At 45.7% G+C, this 21,417-nt stretch overlaps 1 protein-coding gene across 2 annotated transcripts in view; it reads left to right on the top strand.

The window, feature by feature from the left end:
• PFDN6 (prefoldin subunit 6) overlaps nucleotides 1–12,418 on the top strand; it is a 28,267-nt gene extending 15,849 nt beyond the window's left edge. For both annotated transcript variants that reach the window (XM_089658947.1, XM_089658948.1), the window contains exon 5: nucleotides 12,104–12,418. In XM_089658947.1, coding sequence (XP_089515073.1) covers nucleotides 12,104–12,224 — 121 coding nt within the window. In that variant the 3' untranslated portion in view covers nucleotides 12,225–12,418. The remainder of the gene's footprint in view (nucleotides 1–12,103) is intronic.
• The last annotated feature ends 8,999 nt before the right edge of the window (nucleotides 12,419–21,417 follow it).

The following is a 21,417-nucleotide window of genomic DNA, read 5'->3' as shown; positions in this document are numbered from 1 at the left end:
TGCAGTTCCAGTGCGGTGCAGGTGCAGAAAAAAAAAGTAGAACAGGCTGCATTTTTTTATGCACTGGAATGCGGTAAAACACATCAAAAACACACTGAAACACACACATCCCTAAATAACTGAAGAAAAGGAGAGGGGGAAAAAATTAACTGGAATGCATAAAAAACGCACTGGAACAAGCTAAAAATGCATAAAAAACATGCATGCAAAAACGCATCTGGAACACATCTAGACCAGGCTTTAAGACTTCTTTAAACCATTTGTCGTTCAGAAATGCATGCAAATAACACAGCAAAGAAACCCAATGCCCTTTGCAGATGTGCGCAGGTACCATAAATACTTAATTGCACCTCCACACGTCTAGTAAACACAGACACATTCACAGCTACCAAAACACATGGCACCACACTACTGTGCAGTTAGGTGCAACACACTTTTAAAATAATATGCTTGCAGTATTTTTGTAGGAAAGAAAATTGTCAAAAATGCCCCATTCCCACAGGCTTGGCCTGTACAGCATGAATGAGGGGGTTGTTCATGTGGCTGGAGCCACCTGTTACACTATGGGGACACAGCAGCTGTATGAACACAGGTTTTAATCTGACAGGTGTGAAGGTGTGGGGAAGTGGCCCTGAATGCTCACTGTCTGTGTTCAGGGCTGTACACCTGCACCCATATGCTTGTCAAATTATGACCTGCAGCAATTCCATAGTGTAACATAGGTTGCCTGAAAACGGCGATAGCCACAAAAAACAAACCACTGATTCCCACTCTACAGGCCACAGCACCCATGAGCCCCAAGACCTCAATTACACACACAGCTTTATTTATGAACTCAGTACAGTTTTATCATTTAGATTTCACAGGAATATGGTTGGGATTGTGTCCATTAATAATGTTTTTTGTGTATTTTTACCATAAATATGATTTGGATATTTTCTCTGGTGGGGGGGCCCCTGTCAGGTAGGCTGTACGGGGCCCCATGATATCTAAGGCTACGTTCACACTAGCGTTGTGTGCAGGCGGCAGAGAGGCGTTTGGGAAGCGTTTTTACCGCTTCCCAAACGCCTCTGCCAATTCTGCACATTACAGCACATGGTGCTGGTCTAACGGCAGCGTTTGCGTCGAGTTGCATCGCGGCAAAACAGACGCCTCTGGTCGAGTCAGGAGGCTTTGCAGCCTCCTATTCTCGTCTATGGTGCCGCTCCGCAAACGCCCGGCCGGCGTGTGCGGTTGCGACGCGGTTGCGGAGCGTTTGCGGAGTGGTAACACCACTCAAACTGCATTATAGGCGTTTGTGGGCGTTATTAACGCTCGGCAAACGCCTAGCAACCTTCCGCTAAACCGCGCATGCGGCGTTTGCGGAGCGTTTTCCGAGCGTTAAAAAACGCTCCGCAAATGCCGGACCAACGCTTGCCAACCGCTATAGGGGCGTTTGGCAAGCGTTGGTAAAACAGCCAAGTGTGAATGAGCCCTAACAGCGGCCTTGGTTGTACACATCAGGTTCAGGACAGGATCAGCTCAGGATCATATCCTGTTCACACCTATGCGCTTTAGGAACGGTTCACATAGAAATCAATAGCCTGTACTCCGCACCTGAACCTAAAATTGGACATGACTCTTTTTTTTTTTTTAGACCGGATTCACACTGATGCAATGCGGAATTCGCACCTGTTTCTGTGTGATATCTGCACCGCACCATGATCGGACCCCGTTCATGCGAACCACTGCGGGTGTGTTTGTTAATGACACCCTGAAATCAGTTCGCAAAACGTGGTGTGCTGTGCAGAATCTGATTACATGGGTGTGAATACTCGTGTGATCTGTTTCTGGTGTGGACCAAAAAAAGTGTCCTGCACTATTTTGGTGTGGATGCGGTGCGATCTGAGCCATACATAATGTATGGCTCAAATTGCACCACACACAAATCGCATGTGATTTGCACAGAAATGCGGTGCGGTTCCTGCGCGAATCACATGCGATGTGCCGCACCATAGAAGTGTGAACCAGCGCTCAAAACCGCACTGAATCTGCACCGGACGTATGTGAACAGGCACCATAGGAAGCAATGTTATTTCTCAAGTCATGTGGATTGGATGCGGTTCAAACCTCATCCAATCCTCATACGAACGGGCACCATAGGAAGCAATGTTATTTCACATGTCGTGTATTGGATGCGGTTCAAATCACATCCAATCCTCATATGCGGACGGGCACTAAACCTTACCCTACACAGGCAGCTTGGGATTTTCTTGCTCCTTCTGTTTGTCCCTTGGCCAGTTTAGAGTTGAACTTTATAGATGGAATGCCATGCTGTATATGTGTAATGTTTTACTTGTCCACATTTAGGCTCCATGCACACTAGCAGTTTTTCTAAGCCCCTAAAAGCTGTTGGTTTTCTTTCTGCTCCTAGAAGCTGAACAGTGTCACCCTATGTGTCCATGCACACTACGTTGGGCTATTAGCATTTTTTTTTAGCTTCAGCTTCTAGGAGCAAAAAAAAATGTTTTTCTAGAGTTTTTTTGGAGTGTTGTTCCAGCAGAAAAAACTGCCAGACACTACTAAAACCTTTCTTTTGTCCTCAACATGTATTGTAAAAACACTAATAAAACACTAATGCTCCTAAACACTACGAAAATACTATTACCAGTGTTTATTCAGCATTTTTTTAGCTTAAAAAAAACCACTAGTGTGCATGGTGCCTTACAGTTCTGTTCAAACAATCAACTTTGTGGCTTCCACAGCCCTGCCACACTGCACGGCCAGGCCAATGACATCCCTGTTTCTTGGTTCAGTGCTGCAGCCTCCTATCTGTACAGTGATTCATCATCATCACCTCTCTCTGGGTAAGAGGGAGGAAGAAAAGCTCAACCAGCGAATACAAGTGACCTTCTTAGTTGTGTAGTGCGGCAAAGGTTTTTGTGTGAATCGCAAGACTGGCTGAAGAGCGCCACAAATTCTTTGGCAGGCAAAACAGTAAATGTGTGTTTAGCTGTTTCCCTGGAATTTCACTTTAGGAACTTAGTTGGAATGAGGACTTAACTTCCTGCTCTGTAATTCATTAACCCCCCTGGTGGTATTCCCGAGTGTAGCTCGGGGTAAAGTTTCGGTACTGCAAGTGGTAACCCCGAGCTACACTCGGGAATACCATGCAGCGTTGCTCCGGGATCCCTCGATCACTTACCTTGTCCTGCTCTCCCGCGATGTCCCTCCTGCAGTGTCCCCGGCAATGTAATCCGGCGGATGCCGGCAACTGTCATCTGGGTTCCGTCTCCTGTGAGCGTCAGGACATACGGGGGATGGAACGGCGGGAAATTTGAAAATGACAAAAAGTGACATTCACTAAAATCAATAAAATCACATAGTATAACATTCCTGTATCAAACCATTTCACATACATTTTGTCCCGAGTGCTTTGTCCGGCGCCCTGCCTGCATTTTTACTGTTCTCTCTGCCTGGAAACTGAGAAACGTCCATGGCGTCCAAAAAGCGTCCCTTTAGGTCAAAAGCGGTTTTAGACCGGCTAGAGAACAGCGATAGTAAATCAGAACCACTTGCAGAATTGAGTGATAATGATTCGTGGGGGAAATTCGTGGTTTGATTATATTATTGAATTAAATATATTATTATTATATTATTTTTTATGATTATTAAATTATAATTTATGATTTCGTGTTTCAAGTTTTATCCTACCCGGGATGTTTACTAGACTCTTGTTCGGACAGATTTCAGTGAGTTATTCCTAAAAATTACAGGCCTACAATAAAAAAACGACATATTTCCATGCAAAAAAATGTACCGCTTTGAGCACAGAAATACTGACATAATCAGACCACTAGGGAGGTTAAAGTAGAACTTTACCCATAACAAGTAGATAGCAAAAATGATGTTCTTTAGCAAGGAACATACATTCCACATTAACCTCCCTGGCGGTGTGATTATGTCAGGAATTTTGTACCAAAAGCGGTACCATTTTTTTGCATGGAAATTTGGTGTTCTGTATTGTAGGCCTGCAATTCTTAGTAATTACTTACTTAATAAATACTCATAAAAAAAAATAATATAATAATAATAAATTTAATTCAATAATATAATCAAACCAAAAACACTGAAATTTGAAATATAGCGCCAAGTTCGCACATCGCTGAGCAAAGTCGCAGAATCGTTTTCAGTGTCTGATGATGAATTTCCCCCACGAATCATTATCACTCAATTCTGCAAGTGGTTCTGATTTACTATCACTGTTCTCTAGCCGGTCTAAAACCGCTTTTGACCTAAAGGGACGCTTTTTGGACTCCATGGACTTTTCTAAGTTTCCAGGCAGAAAGAACAGTCAAAATGCAGGCAGGGCACAGGACAAAGCACTCGGGACAAAATATATGTGAAATGCTTTGATACAGGAATGTTTTGCTATGAAATAATAATTTTTTTTAAATTTTCAAATTTGCCGCCGGTTCCGGCGCCCGTACCTCCCAACCTCACAGGGACCGGATGCCGGCATCGGCCGGAGGAGATGGCCGGGGACGCATCGCAGGAGCGAAGGACAAGGTAAGCGCTGTAGGGACTCCCTATGCAGCGCCGCATGGTAAGCCCGAGTGTAGCTCGGGGTTACCGCTTTTGGTACTGAAACTTTACCCCGCGCTACACTCGGGAATACCGCCAGGGGGGTTAATATTTGTGATCCAAAATGAGTGTGTGCTGTAAAGTGCCGCCAGTATTGCTCCTGTTTCTTCTTGCTAAAGGCCATCATTTGGCTGAAGCCCAGAGCAGTCATTCCTTATTGAGAACTCTCCTTAATCTCAAAAACTATATGTCACTTTCTGTAATTAAAATGTTTGCATTCCCAGCCTTAATTGTATGTCTTGGCTCAGCTAGAGAGGAAGGCTGCAGTTGCTGATAGTGCTCAGAATCCCAGCTGCAGATGCTAAGAGAGAGAGGACAGAATATCAGGGAGATGAGATGAAGGCATTAGCCTTGTAAGTTTAACTCTTTTGTGCCTGGCAGCAGAGTAAGGCAGGCCATACATTATATTATACAATTTTCTGTCCAATTTCCTTTAGATTTACCTTCATCTATGTAGTGCAAGGGCCTGCCTAATTGGATACAATTGAAAGTGTTGTTTATGTTTGACTTCATATTATATGGTTTTTGGTCAATCTGAAGCAAAATTCTCAAGAAACTTGTATAATGTATGTCCAGCCTTATGCAGGCCATAGATGGGGAGAAAAACGGCAGATTTTTCTTTAAAAAAACGAAAATTCGGTCGTTCAAGCGGCCGACGTTACCATCAATGGTAAAAAAAATCGGCCGATTTTCATCCCTTCTACAGCCGGCAAAAAGTGTCCCTGAAGAGAGCTCTGCTATTTCTGACATTTCTCTGACAGTTCCTTCACATTTCCAGCGGTTGAAACATTGTATGTATTTGTTTCCATTTAGGATACAGATGTTTTTATTCGGAAACAAATAAGATACAATGTTTCAACCGCTGGAAATGTGAAAGAACTGTCAGAGAAATGTCAGAAATAGCAGAGCTCTCTTCAGGGACACTTTTTGCTGGACCTGGAATTCTTCTTATTTTCATCCTACTTCTTCTTCTTCATCCTCATCCTCTTCTTCATCCTCATCCTCATCCTCTTCTTCTTCTTCTTCTTCTTCTTCTTCATCATCATCCTCTTCTTCTTCTTCATCCTCATCCTCTTCTTCTTCATCCTCTTCTTCTTCATCATCCTCATCCTCTTCTTCTTCTTCTTCATCCTCTTCTTCATCCTCATCCTCTTCTTCTTCTTCTTCTTCTTCTTCATCCTCTTCTTCTTCTTCTTCATCCTCTTCTTCTTCTTCATCCTCATCCTCTTCTTCTTCTTCATCATCATCCTCTTCTACTTCATCCTCTTCTTCATCGTCATCCTCTTCTTCTTCACCCTCTTCTTCTTCTTTATCCTCATCCTCTTCTTCTTCTTCTTCTTCATCATCCTCTTCTTCTTCATCATCATCCTCTTCTTCTTCATCATCATCCTCTTCTTCTTCATCCTCATCCTCTTCTTCTTCATCCTCTTCTTCTTCATCCTCATCCTCTTCTTCTTCCTCATCCTCATCCTCTTCTTCTTCTTCATCCTCATCCTCTTCTTCTTCATCCTCATCCTCCTCTTCTTCTTCTTCTTCTTCATCCTCTTCTTCATTCTCATCCTCTTCTTCTTCATCCTCATCCTCTTCTTCTTCATCCTCATCCTCTTCTTCTTCATCCTCATCCTCTTCTTCTTCATCCTCTTCTTTATCCTCTTCCTCTTCTTTTTCTTCTTTTTGTCTTCCTCTTGCAGGTCACTGCTCATGCGCAGATTTTTTTATCGGTAAAAAATCGGCCGATTCGCCCACTAATTGCCGCGAAAATCGGCCGATCGGAAAAATCGGCCGATTTTTTTCCAACTTTACCGAAAAAAAAAACGGCCAAAATACCGAAAATCGGCCGACCAAATCGCCCACTAACGATCCGAAAATCGGCCGAAAAATCGGCCGATTTTCGACCCATCTATGGCCTGCATTAGTCTTTTCCTCCTCCCTCATCTGCGTTCCCACAGCACAGTGTATTATTCCTGTTGCTTCCTCCCCCCTCAGCAGCAGTAAATATTTAGGCTTTCAGCAGATCGGCCTCTAGTGGCTCACTGATTATCAACACAGTACTAAGAATACAGGACAACTGACACTGTGCAGGGCAGGATGACACCTTGCATTACTGGTTTTTAAACAGTCTAGGCCAGTGGTTGGCAAGCCGCGGCTCGCGAGCCACATGTGGCTCTTTACACGCTTTAATGCGGCTCTTGTGTGCCGGGCGCCCGCTCCCCTCCCTCCTCTCGGGCGGCAGGGACTCTGCAGCGTGATCCAAAAAAAAACAGCCAGGGCAGCGCGCTCAAATGCAATGATTGGCCAGTCTCGCTGCCACTCACATCCTGATAGCCAGTGATTGGCTGTCAGGATGTGTGTAGGCGGGGCAGCGTGACGAACGTGAGAGGAGCTAGGCTCCTCTCACAGTCCGCCCTGAAGACCGGAACGGCGCGGGAACACGGCGAGAGGAACGCGCGGAGCAAAGGTAAGTGAATTGACACAGGGGGGACTTGGCTTACTACTTGCTACTTACTTACTACTACTATATGGGAGATGAATTACTATGGGGGATGAATTACTATGGGGGATGAATTACTATATGGGGGATGAATTACTATATGGGGGATGAATTACTATATGGGGGATGAATTACTATGGGGGATGAATTACTATATGGGGGATGAATTACTATATGGGGGATGAATTACTATAGGGGGGATGAATTACTATATGGGGGATGAATTACTATGGGGGATGAATTACTATATGGGGGATGAATTACTATATGGGGGATGAATTACTATAGGGGGGATGAATTACTATATGGGGGATGAATTACTATAGGGGGGATGAATTACTATAGGGGGGATGAATTACTATGGGGGATGAATTACTATAGGGGGGATGAATTACTATAGGGGGGATGAATTACTATAGGGGGGATGAATTACTATATGGGGGGTGAATTACTATATGGGGGGTGAATTACTATATGGGGGATGAATTACTATAGGGGGGATGAATTACTATAGGGGGGATGAATTACTATATGGGGGATGAATTATTATGGGGGATGAATTACTATAGGGGGGATGAATTACTATATGGGGGATGAATTACTATATGGGGGATGAATTACTTTTGGGGGATGAATTACTATATGGGGGATGAATTACTATAAAAACTTATTGAAACTAAAAACAGTGTACCATCCTATGTATTTTCAGTTTTAAAAATGTGGCTCTCAAAATAAATTTCAATCGTGGTTTTGGCGAGATTTGGCTCAGTTGAAAAAAAAGGTTGCCCACCACTGGTCTAGGCACTTATTTTTAATGTTTTATATAGGTATACCTGAAAATCCATTAGGACTTACAGTGGTTGTAAACCTGCGACATGAAATATGAACAAAGCATATCCCTCTATACTGTGTATTTGCCTCAATTAAGAGTACTAAGCGTCATCTCTGTCTGCTGCCTCCATCCTCTGATATCAGCATGAATCGCGTCTGACAAGGTTTCCTGATACCAAGAGAAAAAATGGTGACAGGGGAGGAGCCTCCAGCTGATTGACAACCTCATTTCTGTTCCTGTAAGCTGTGTGAAGGGAGGCGTGTCCCTTCCCTCCAATCAGCTCTCAGAGCTCTTCTACAGTGTGTAAGCTCAGCTCTCCACCCCCTGCTTTTCAGAGCTGAGAGATCCTATGTTAATTCTGCACTTTGTATGGATGTAGGGGACAGATGGCTGCAGATAAACAGGTACCACTTATGTAGGAGGATTTGTTTCATCTCTGTGTATCATCTGAGACCAGTCACTTCATTGGGTATATGAAAGGGTTTACAACCACTTTAATTTTCTGAATAAAGGTCCACTTTAAACATTTCACACTTGAGCAGCTCAAAAAATATTTTGTCTCGGTTAATGTAATTTTCAGTTTACGAATGAAAATCCATTGAAAATAATGCCTCGGTTTACAAATTTTTTTCCCGCAATACGAAGCAAGTTTACCCAGGATGCATTGCGCCTGGGAGGTTTATAGTACCACCCCCGTGCATGCTGGAGTCCGTGGAAAAGTAGAGAGCTGAGCTTTGTCGTTTGTATGCCTTTTACTGTGGGTTAGTTTCTATGCCAGCTCATGTGGCTTTGCATGCCTGTTACTATGTATTTTGCATTGTGGGGTGGTTTACATGCCAGCTCATGTGGACAGATTTTTGGGGTTTTCATTAGCTTGTGTGGATAGACTTGGGGTTCTTGGACTGGAGCATTGAGAACCTGGGTGCGGGTGTAAAGCATTTTTTTTATTTTCTGCTCACTTAGTGACTGTGGTGTCATGGTACCCAAGAAAGCAACGGAAGCTGGGAAGAGAAAGAAGGAGATGATTCTGCTCGAGGTCAAGAAAGAAATCATCAGGAAGCACGAAGGAGGAATGCGATTGACTGACCTTGCCAAAGAGTATGGAAGGAATGCATCCACAATCGCTACCATCCTAAAGATGAAAGAGAAGATAACTGGGAGAGATGCAGCCAAGGGAGTCACCAGGGTCTCCAAGCAACGGCCACCTGTTCTGGAGGAGGTCGAAAAGTTGCTCCTGCTCTGGATTGAAGAGAAGCAGCGTGCAGGGGACACCGTGACCAAGGCGATAATCTTTGAAAAAGCCAAGGCCTTGCACGCTGATCTCCTCCACCAAAAGCCAGGAACGTCAACCGACGCAGAAGGCTTCAAGGCGAGCAGGGGGTGGTTCGAAAGGTTCAAGGCCAGATCTGGCATCCACAGTATGGTCAGGCATGGAGAGGCGGCGAGTTCCGATGTTGATGCAGCTCAGGAATTTGCCACTGAATTCCTGGAGGTCATGGTTTCAGAAGGCTACCTTCCTCAGCAGGTCTTCAACTGCGATGAAACTGGGCTCTTCTGGAAGAGGATGCCAAAGCGTACCTTCATCTTGGAAGAGGAGACCCCATTGCCTGGCCCCAAGCCGATGAAGGACCGTCTCACCCTCCTGTTCTGCGCCAATGCCAGTGGAGACCTTAAGATCAAGCCCCTGCTCGTCTACCACTCAGAGAATCCACGGGCCTTCAAGAAACACAAGGTGAAGAAGGAGCATTTGAGCGTTTTGTGGCGGTCCAACCCAAAGGCTTTGGTCACACGCCTCTTGTTTGTGCAGTGGGTCAATCTGGTTTTTGGTCCTGCTGTCAAGCAGTACCTTGTGGACAATAACCTGCCACTCAAGGCCGTGCTGCTCATGGACAATGCTCCAGCTCATCCTCCAGGCCTCGAGAAAGACTTGCTGGAGGACTTTAACTTCATCACGGTCGTGTTCCTTCCGCCTAATAGCACCCCACTACTCCAGCCAATGGACCAGCAGGTCATCTCCAATTTTAAACAACTCTACACAAGGGAGCTTTTCCGACGATGCTTTGAGATGACAGATCGATCAAGCCTCACCCTCCATGAATTTTGGAGAGACCGTTTTGACATTGTGAGCTGTCTGCAGATTATCACCATTGCCTGGACCGGGGTCAGCCAGAGAATCCTAAATTCTGCTTGGCGCAACCTGTGGCCTGACTGTGTTGTGACACCTGACTCCGATGCTTTTGCACCTGCACCAGAGTCAACAGTGTTGGAGGAGATTGTTTCCTTGGGGAGGACCATGGGGCTGGAGGTGACTGAGGAGGATGTCTGCGAGCTGGTGGAGGGACACTACCATGAGCTAACCACCGAGGACCTGGTGGAACTGCAGAAGGAGGCGATGGAGGAGCAGATCTCATTTGAGGAGGAGGAAACGAGTGAGGAACAGCTCTCTTCCACGGAACTCAAGGAGGCATGCCAAATGTGGATAAACCTAAAGACTTTTGTACAGAAGCACCACCCAGATAAGGCTCTAGCCCAAAGACTTGTGAATAGTTTTGACACCGACATCATGTCCCCTTTCCAAGGGATGCTGAAAAGGCGTCGGAGGCAGCAGACAAAGGAAAGGTTCCTACTAAAACAGCCTAAACATGAAGAACTTGCTTGTGTTAGTGCTGCCCAGTTGCCCTCCTCCTCTTCCAAAAAGTGTTGAAATTGTTTTGAAAAGTTTGACATGTTTTAAAAATTGAATGTTTGAAATGTTATTGCTTGATTAATCATGTCCCTGTACAGTATTTATGCCTTTAAAGTGCACTTTATAAAGAGTTTTGTACAGATGAGACTTTTTTTTAAAACTTTTTTCTGACCTTCAGAATGGATTAATTGGTTTTCAGTGCATTCCTAGGGAAACCGTGTTTCGGTTTACAAATTTTATGCAAAACGAAATGTCCCACCGAACGAATTAAATTTGTAAACCGAGGTACCACTGTGTATATTTACACATACTGTAGACACACTTGATTCACAGGTCTGATCTGATCTGAACAAGTGTGCAGGTCTTGAGTTTTCACTGGCTACATTCTTGTTCAAGCTCAGTGGATCTCTTCATAAAGAAGCCAGGGTAAGGGGAGCCGGCTTCAGATGCTGCAATTACATCTATAGCTTTAGTGTGTTCCGGTTCAGCTAATGATGGACCAGGACATGGTGGACCAGGACATGGTGGTCTTAACAGGTACATCTACAGCTTACACTTTTGGCATCTGGTTTAAGGCTGCAAGGACTATGATTTTGAATGTCGCCTTCACACAATAGCTGTCCCTTATTAAATTCAGATATATGAGTTGCTATCAAAAGGTTTCAAGACTAGTTTTTTAAAACGCCAATAGATGGCAACACAGGGCTGCACGCACAGTCGCAGGGAGCAGTGACCTTCATAAGTCAGTGTGCCAAAAGACATTGTCCTGTGTACATTGAGAGCTGAGCAACTGGTGCTATTCTGACCACATGCGATAAAGAGTAAACGTGAAATTCTGCGTGAAAACTGAGCAAATCGCTGAATCTCCACAATGTTGTCAAATGGGCCACCTTTGAGCTGGATCTTCATCTTTGGGAAGATGGTATTTTCAGGGGTTGAGCTGGTTGAAGGTCTTCCTGATCTCTCATTGTCTTCCAGTGATGTTCTTCTGCTCTTGAAGCGCAGGTGCCACTCAAAACACCTTGAACGACTCGTTTTAAACTTGCTGAATAATGTCAAACGTCTCTGTGGCAGATTTGCCCAGTTTCATGCAGAATTTCAGGTTTTCTCTTCATTCTAGCTTGCTGTGCATGAAGAAATGGAAGACGTGGTAATGCACGTGGTCAGAATAGCACCAGTTGCACAGTTGTCGATGTACCCAGGAAAATGTCTTTTGGCACACTGATTTATGAAGCTCGGTGCTCCCAGTGACTGGGTGTAGTCTGGTGCTGCCATCTGTTGGTATGTTACAAAACTGAAAACTTTTAGATACCACTTCGTACTTTTAGATACGTAGCCTCTCCCTCTACCGTCCATCTGCATTTTAGAGCAACCTTCCTGATGAAACTGGGATAAACATAGCAGTTTAGAAGGTCCGTGGTGTTGTACCCCATATACTGGTCTCTCGTTCATTTTTCACTCTTTCTTTCAGTAAACGATATGAGACCATACTGAAGGACTTGGAACAGAAGTCAGAACAGCAGCGGGCCTCCCTCACTAAACTGCAGCAGGAGTACCAGCGGACACAGATGAAGGGACCAGTGAAGGCCTAAGATGGGATGTAGACAATGGTCTATTGTGTTACTTTATTTATGTACTTGTTCGGAGGGTCTCTCCTGGTGTCCCGGAGCTCCCCCTTCCCAACGAGCCACTGTTTGTCCCATTTTGCTATTTTCATACTGAAAAAGCAAGCAGCGACTTTCCTGTAAGCTTCCGTGCAATTAAACATGATTACGTGTTACACTCATTTTGATGTTTCAACAACTCATTCGGGTTTGGTGAATTTTAAATCGTTTTTATATCCTTGTACAAAGCACCTGAGAAAAAGAGAGACACACACACTCGCTCTCTCCCTCTTCCCCCCCCCCCCTTCATCTCCCTCTCCCCCCCCCCTTCTCTCTCCCTCTCCCCCCCTTCTCTCTCCCTCTCCCCCCCTTCTCTCTCCCCCCCTTCTCTCTCCCTCCCCCTTCTCTCTCCCTCTCCCCCCCTTCTCTCTCCCCCCCCCTTCTCTCTCCCTCTTCCCCCCTTCTCTCCCCCTCTTCCCCCCTTCTCTCTCCCTCTCCCCCCCCTTCTCTCTCCCTCTCCCCCCCTTCTCTCTCCCTCTCCCCCCCTTCTCTCTCCCTCTCCCCCCCTTCTCTCTCCCTCTCCCCCCCTTCTCTCTCCTCCCTCTCTCCCCTCCTCTCTCTCTCCTCCCTCTCTCCCCTCCTCTCTCTCTCCTCCCTCTCTCCCCTCCTCTCTCTCTCCTCCCTCTCTCCCCTCCTCTCTCTCTCCTCCCTCTCTCCCCTCCTCTCTCTCTCCTCCCTCTCTCCCCTCCTCTCTCTCTCCCCCCCTTTTCTCTCTGCACAGCAAAGGGACTGACTGGCAGCAATGGGTAATCCGGGCACACAGCAGAGGGAACACTGGCAGGCAGTAGGTCCGGGCACACAGCAGAGGGCACACTGGCAGGCAGTAGGTCCGGGCACACAGCAGGAGGCAGACTGGCAGGCAGTAGGTCCGGGCACACAGCAGGAGGCAGACTGGCAGGCAGTAGGTCTGAGCCCACAGCAAAGGGGCTGACTGGCAGCAATGGGTAGTCCGGACACACAGCAGAGGGGACACAGCAGGATGCAGACTGGCAGGCAATAGGTCTGGGCCCACAGCAGAGGGCACACTGGCAGGCAGTAGGTCCGGGCACACAGCAGAGGGCACACAACAGGAGGCAGACTAGCAGGCAGTAGGTCCGGGCACACAGCAGAGGGCACACAACAGGAGGCAGACTAGCAGGCAGTAGGTCCGGGCACACAGCAGAAGGTACACAACAGGAGGCAGACTAGCAGGCAGTAGGTCCGGGCACACAACAGGAGGCAGACTAGCAGGCAGTAGGTCCGGGCACACAACAGGAGGCAGACTAGCAGGCAGTAGGTCCGGGCACACAACAGGAGGCAGACTAGCAGGCAGTAGGTCCGGGCACACAGCAGAAGGCAGACTGGCAGGCAGTAGGTCTGGGCACACAGCAGGAGGCAGACTGGCAGGCAGTAGGTCTGGGCACACAGCAGAGGGCACACTGGCAGGCAGTAGATCCGGGCAGGAGGCAGACTGGCAGGCAGTAGGTTCGGGCACACAGCAGAGGGGCAGTTCACAGGGTAGCAGTTCAGGGACTCGCCAACCAGCAGTGGCCTCAGCAGAGGAAGTCTAGCCAGATAGGCACCAACTCCTCACGGGTCTTCAGAGGGCTGTGTGTCTTGGCCGCAGCTTCAAGACTACACAGGCATTAGAACCACAAGTCCCAGCAGTGTGCAAAGCACAGTTCAATGCATCTCCTAGCTAGCCTTGCAGCCAGGAGCGGCTCTGTACATCCTGACTCAAGCTCTGCCCATTATAAGAGTCCTTTTCCTCACAAGGTCCTTTCCATTTCCCCCGGTGCCGACACGTCAGGTTTTTCACAGCCACAGGAAACCATGCTGTCTGCCCTGCCTGCTGGCACAACTCTCACCTCCCACCCCCTGTGGGGCAAAGGAACTTCAAATTATAAACAAAGTAGACAAGCTGACTGTTGGCCACACTTGTTAACAAAACAACACAAAGATAAAATAATATTTCTGCTGTCCGTCACAGGGGGGAACTGACTTGGTGTCATTGGAATCCCTAGTGACCCCAAAATAGTGATCAATGCTAATTAAAAAAAAAAAAAGCACTGACACAGTACTAATGGCACTGGGCAGGAAGAGGTTAACATGAGGGGCGATCAAAGGGTTAACTGTGCTGTGTGTGCTTTACTAGGGGGCTGTGTCTGTGTGCTTCACTGTAAGCACACTGCTTTGCGTGGCTGTGCTGTGCACAGCCACGCAAAGCAGTGTGCCGTAGCTGATAGGGAGGAGAACTGTTTTATCGGAGATCCTCGGCAGTCACCAGGCATAGGCGAGTAATCATCGTCCGGGACCCGGTGATAGGCAGCGTGGGTAGGGCGGATGGGAAGCTGTTAAAAAGTCTACAATGAAGATTGTAAATGCTTACCTCTCTCACTGCCCACAAGGCTCGTTGTTGCTATATTGAACATAATCGGCCACCTAAGGACATATCAAAAACGGATACCTTTTTGGAAATGTTGGATTTCTGGGTCCCTGATTTTGCTCTGTAGTTCAATCCACCAACCCCCTATGTCAACTCTGTACCCTTGACATAGGAGCAGGCAAGATGAACCACAGAGCAAAGTCAGCGGCCTAGGAATCTGATACTCTTTGAGGTTCAGTACAGCAGCAATCGGCCATGCAAGGCTGGTAGAGAGGTGAGTATTTATGGTCTTCTTTACAAGGAAACTTCATCATTTCTTAGAGGCATTTAAAGTGTTACTAAACCCAGGACCCTGCATCCACTATATTCGCTCTCCCCGGACCCTGCATCCACTATATCTGGTCTCCCCGGACCCTGCAGTCACTATATCCGGTCTCCCCGGACCCTGCATTCACTATATCCGCTCTCCCCGGACCCTGCATTCACTATATCTGGTATCCCAGGACCCTGCATTCACTATATCCGGTCTCCCCGGACCCTGCATTCACTATATCTGGTATCCCAGGACCCTGCATTCACTATATCCGGTCTCCCCGGACCCTGCATCCACTATATTCGCTCTCCCCGGACCCTGCATCCACTATATTCGCTCTCCCCGGACCCTGCATCCACTATATCCGGTCTCCCCGGACCCTGCATCCACTATATCCGGTCTCCCCGGACCCTGCAGTCACTATATCCGCTCTCCCCGGACCCTGCATCCACTATATCCGGTCTCCCCGGACCCTGCATCCACTATATCCGGTCTCGCCGGACCCTGCATTCACTATATCCGCTCTCCCCGGACCCTGCAGTCACTATATCCGGTCTCCCCGGACCCTGCATCCACTATATCCGGTCTCCCCGGACTTAGCATTCACTATATCCGGTCTCGCTGGACCCTGCATTCACTATATCCGGTCTCCCCAGGCCCTGCATTCACTATATCGGGTCTCCCCGGACCCTGCATTCACTATATCCGGTCTCGCCGGACCCTGCATTCACTATATCCGGTCTCCCCAGACCCTGCATTCACTATATCTGGTCTCCCCGGACCCTGCATTCACTATATCTGGTCTTCCACAGTACACACAACATGGAAATGTAATTTCTTTTAGTAAATATAAACTGCTAAATACCTTTTCTCATCAGCAGTATATACCGTGGATATAAAAAGCCACACACCCCTATTCAAATGTCAAAAAATGAAATAAAAAATAATTTCAGAACTTTTTCCAGCTTTAATGTGACCTATAAACTGTACAACTCAATTGAAAAACAAATCTTTTAAGGGGGGAAGTAAACATTAAAAAACTAAAATAATGTGGTTGCATAAGTGTGCACACCCTCTTATAACTGGGGGTGTAGCTGTGCTCAGAATTAAGCAATCACATTCAAAATCATGTTAAATAGGAGTCAGTACACATCTGCCATCATTTAAAATGCCTCTGATTAACCCCAAATAAAGTTGAGCTGTTCTAGTAGGTCTTTCGTGACATTTTCTTAGTCGCATTCTACAGCAAAAGCTACGGTCCGTAGAGAGCTTCCAAAGCACAGGTGTCAAACTGGAGGCCCGCCAGCTGTTGCCAAACATGAGGCATTGCAATACTGACATAAGGCATTGCAAGATTGACAGTTACAAGCACTCCCAAAGGTAGAGGCATGATGGGACTTGTAGTGTCGCAACAGCTGGAGGGCCGCAAGTTTGACGCCCCTGTTCCAAAGCATCAGAGGGATCTCATTGTTAAAAGATATCAGGAGAACTGGATGTCCCTCCAAATTTGATGAAAAGATGAGAAGAAAACTTGTCTGGGAGGCTGCCAAGAGGCCTACGGCAACATTAAAGGAGCTGCAGGAATGTGTACAATAAAAAGGGGGGGGGGGGGGTATACGAGCGTCAGTATACAAAAGTGAGCAGCTAGCATGAAGGTGCAACCTCTCAACCTTTGAAATAAATCTGATGGATGAGTAAACAGCACTTGGAAAGAGATGACACGCTGATCAACTGTCGTGCTGCTGGTTTTGCCGGATGATCTCCTGATTCTTACCTTTCATTGTCGTTGTCATGCTGAAAGATGAAGTTCCTCTTCATGTTCAGCTTTCTAGCCGAAGCCTGAAGGTTTTGTGCCAATATTGACTGGTATTTGGAACTGTTCATAATTCCCTCTACCTTGACTAAGGCCCCAGTTCCAGCTGAAGAAAAGCAATCCCAAAGCATGATGCTGCCACCACCATGCTTCACAGTGGGTATGGTGTTCTATTGGGGATGTGCAGTGTTGTTTTTGTGCCAAACATATCTTTTGGAATTATGGCCAAAAAAGTTAAGCCTTGGTTTCATCGGACCAGAACACATTTTCCCACATGCTTTTGGGAGACTTCAGATGTGTTTTTGCAAAATTTAGCCGGGCTTGGATGTTTTTCTACATAGGAAAAGGCTTCCATCTTCCCACTCTACCCCATAGTCCAGACATATGAAGAATACAGGAGATGGTTGTCACATGGACCACACAGCCAGTACTTGCCAGATATTCCTGCAGCTCTGTCAGAAAATGCAGCGCTATATATGAAAAAGGTAACAGCTGAAATGAACAGACAATAATATATCAGGTAATCATAAACATGCGCTGTGGAGCGCTAACATAATATCAAACATGGGGTCATATTCTGAGTATGGTGAGGTTTCCATGCTGGATGGCTGATTATATATGATACTCAGAATATGACCCCTGGTGGATGGATGAGTAACAGCACCCCTGGTGGATGGATGAGTAACAGCACTTGGAAAGAGTTGACACGCTGATCACCTGTCGTGCTGCTGGTTTTGCCGGATGATCTCCCAATTCTTACCTTTCCATTTCCTGATGACCAGGAGTGATCTGACAACTCAAAGGCGCACTAGTTTGTGCTCTCTGGTTAGTGCATTATATATCCATTCAACATCACGGGAGTCACTATTTTTCACCTTGTTTTCAATATTGGACGGAATATCATCACGTCGCGGGATGTGATATTATATTTGCTATATGTCACTCTTTTGCACTTTTGTATATCACCATTATAGACGTTGCATATTTGATATTATGTTAGCGCTCCACAGCGCATGTTTATGATCACCTGATATATTATTGTCTGTTCATTTCAGCTGTTACCTTTTTCATATATAGCGCTGCATTTTCTGACAGAGCTGCAGGAATATCTGGCAAGTACTGGCTGTGTGGTCCATGTGACAAGCATCTCCTGTATTCTTCATATGTCTGGGCTATGGGATAGAGTGGCAAGATGGGAAGCCTTTTCCTATGTACAAAAACATCCAAGCCCGGCTAAATTTTGCAAAAACACATCTGAAGTCTCCCAAAAGCATGTGGGAAAATGTGTTCTGGTCCGATGAAACCAAGGTTTAACTTTTTTGGCCATAATTCCAAGATATGTTTGGCACAAAAACAACACTGCACATCCCCAATAGAACACCATACCCACAGTGAAGCATGGTGGTGGCAGCATCATGCTTTGGGGCTGCTTTTCTTCAGCTGGAACTGGGGCCTTAGTCAAGGTAGAGGGAATTATGAACAGTTCCAAATACCAGTCAATATTGGCACAAAACCTTCAGGCTTCTGCTAGAAAGCTGAACATGAAGAGGAACTTCATCTTTCAGCATTACAATCCAAAGCATACATCCAAATCAACAAAGGAATGGCTTCACCAGAAGAAGATGAAAGTTTTGGAAGGGCCCAGACCTGAATCTGACCAGAAATCTGTGGGGTGATCTGAAGAGGGCTGTGCACAGGAGATGCCCTCATAATCTGACAGATATAGAGTGTTTTTGCAAGGAAGAGCGGGAAAATGTGGCCAAGTCAAGATGTGCCATGCTGATAGACTCATCCCCAAAATGCTGGAATCACATCAAAAGGGGCTTCAACAAAGTATTAGTGTAGGGGTGTGCACACTTATGCAACCATATTATTTTAGTTTTTTTATTTTTACTCCCCTCCACCTAAAACATTTCAGTTTGTTGTTCAACTGAGTTGTATAGTTTATAGGTTACATTAAGTAAGCTGGTAGGTGAATTGGCTCCTGTCTAAATTGGCCCTTGTATATGAATGTGAGTTAGGGACCTTAGATTGTACGCCCCTTGAGGGTTAGGGACTGATGTGAATGTACAATATATATGTAAAGTGCTGCGTAAATTGACAGCGCTATATAAGTACCTGAAATAAATAAATAAATAAATAAGTCTCCATTCACACGGGACGGTTTAATTATGCTGGTAACGTTAGCTGTGTAAAATCATATTAAAAACATGAGTTTTTCAGCGTTTTTGTATTAGCGGTTTGCCGCGTTTTTTAGTTTTTTTGTTTAACCCCCCAATTTTTTTTTTTTGGTAAAAAAAAATGTTTAAAAATGCTGGTTTACTGCAATTTACCACGTTTTACACAGTTAGAGCATTTTTATAGCTAAAGAACTCCTCCAGAAACCCACTAGTTCTGAGTTTTTTTTCCAGCCAAAAAACGCCTCTGCCAAACAACGCTGATTCCAGTCTATGTGTGTATGGACACATAGGATAACATGCCGTGGATGGACACATAGGATAACATGCCAGGGATGGACACATAGGATAACACGCCGGGGATGGACACATAGGATAACACGCCTGGGGGTGGACACATAGGATAACACGCCGGGGATGGACACATAGGATAACACGCCGGGGATGGGCACATAGGATAACACGCCGGGGATGGACACATAGGATAACACGCCGGGGATGGACACATAGGATAACACGCCGGGGGTGGACACATAGGAGAACACGCCGGGGGTGGACACATAGGAGAACACTCCGGGGATGGACACATAGGATAACACGCCGGGGATGGACACATAGGAGAACTCGCCGGGGGTGGACACATAGGATAACACGCCGTGGATGGACACATAGGAGAACACGCCGGGGGTGGACACATAGGATAACACGCCGGGGATGGACACATAGGATAACACGCCGGGGGTGGACACATAGGAGAACACGCCGGGGGTGGACACATAGGAGAACACGCCGGGGGTGGACACATAGGATAACACGCCGGGGATGGACACATAGGATAACACGCCGTGGATGGACACATAGGATAACACGCCGGGGATGGTCACATAGGATAACATGCCGGGGATGGTCACATAGGGATAACACGCCGGGGATGGTCACATAGGATAACACGCCGGGGATGGTCACATAGGATAACACGCCGGGGATGGACACATAGGATAACACGCCGGGGTTGGACACATAGACACATTTCTGTGGGCTAACGTCTATTTTCCAATAGAGTCAGTCTACTTTTAGACGGTGCAAGGATTCAACCTATGTCTGTAGCCCTTGTCCTCATTATTTTCACCCTCAGGCCTGGGAGAAATAAAGCTTCAGACATCGAAGTGTGCAATCTAAATCTCTGAAAGTTTAATGCATGACAAGAACGGTTATACAGAACTCAGTAGGCATTGCTTAATCTCAGGATGACCAATGAAACATTCCATTCTTATCAATATAATTACATGAAGAACAGAAACTGCAAATAGTTGAGGGATACCATATAAGGAATTTCCATTTACAGAAATGAAACTAGTCTAAGAAAACGAGAGAGAAGTTACAAAACCGAAACTAACTGTTCACATGTCCAGAAATGAAGGCATTATACAACATGGATGACAGTTAATAAGACGTATTTCCTTACAATTCCTCTCTTTTGTCATATACTGTAGTGACAACACATCAAGTTTCACAGTTGTTTTTTACAATATGAATCCGGGTTCTTTAAAAACGTGTTACAAATGCACATGCAAAATTTTACAACAACATAGAATATAAATGTTAGTAAAAACAACAAAATCAGCACCCACTTTCTTAAACCATCGAGCTTGTAAAGCATTTACCTGGGCTCTATGATTCTCAATGACTTCATAGCAGTCTGGGATCTCAGCAGACATGTTATGTATCCATGTACAACACTCATAGTCAGTAGTACTCACACAACTCGGTCAATGATGTACTAATTTGTTCTATTTTCATTTAATTCGATCACCTGTTTAATCAATGCATCATTCAAATTCAACATTAAAAAAAACACCTGTAGTTATGTTTCCCATTATTTTGTTTTTTGTTATCTATTCTTTGTGGTATTTACTTATACAAAGTTACCATCCTCAGGTACCTTCCCATTGACATTCAATTTAGACTTATTACAAAATTTCCTTCATTTGATTAGTTGCCTAAATGAAAACACCATTCAGATTCCATCATAACTCCCAACACTTCAAATTTAGGCCTTGTAGTAACATTTGTAAAGATGATACTCAGATTACCAATAATAATAAACATTCCCCACACCAATATTAGAACATTTCACCCTGTACCCCTAACAGGCACAGGGCACCTTAGACATAAGAGGAACAGGAGGAGCTGAGACAGGGGTCCTCCCACCCCCAAAAGTCACTACCGTCACAAAAACACTATTCAGATTCCATCATAATTCCCAACACTTCAAATTTAGGCGTTGTAGTAACATTTGTAAAGATGATACTCAGATTGCCAATAATAATAAACATTGATGTCACATTTTTGGTGCAGCATACAAAGGAATGTTCGCGGTTTCAGGGTGGAGCATACTGCAAACCCAACAACTCTCGATTCCTGAGACCTTGGCATACCTATACATAAATTTC

This window comes from Staurois parvus, unplaced genomic scaffold, assembly GCF_062004578.1.
Source record: "Staurois parvus isolate SC_StPar_1 unplaced genomic scaffold, SC_StPar_1.0 ptg001113l, whole genome shotgun sequence".
Lineage (NCBI taxonomy): Eukaryota > Metazoa > Chordata > Amphibia > Anura > Ranidae > Staurois > Staurois parvus.
Note: the sequence above shows the minus strand (reverse complement) of the source record. Positions and strands in the feature narration are given on the sequence as shown.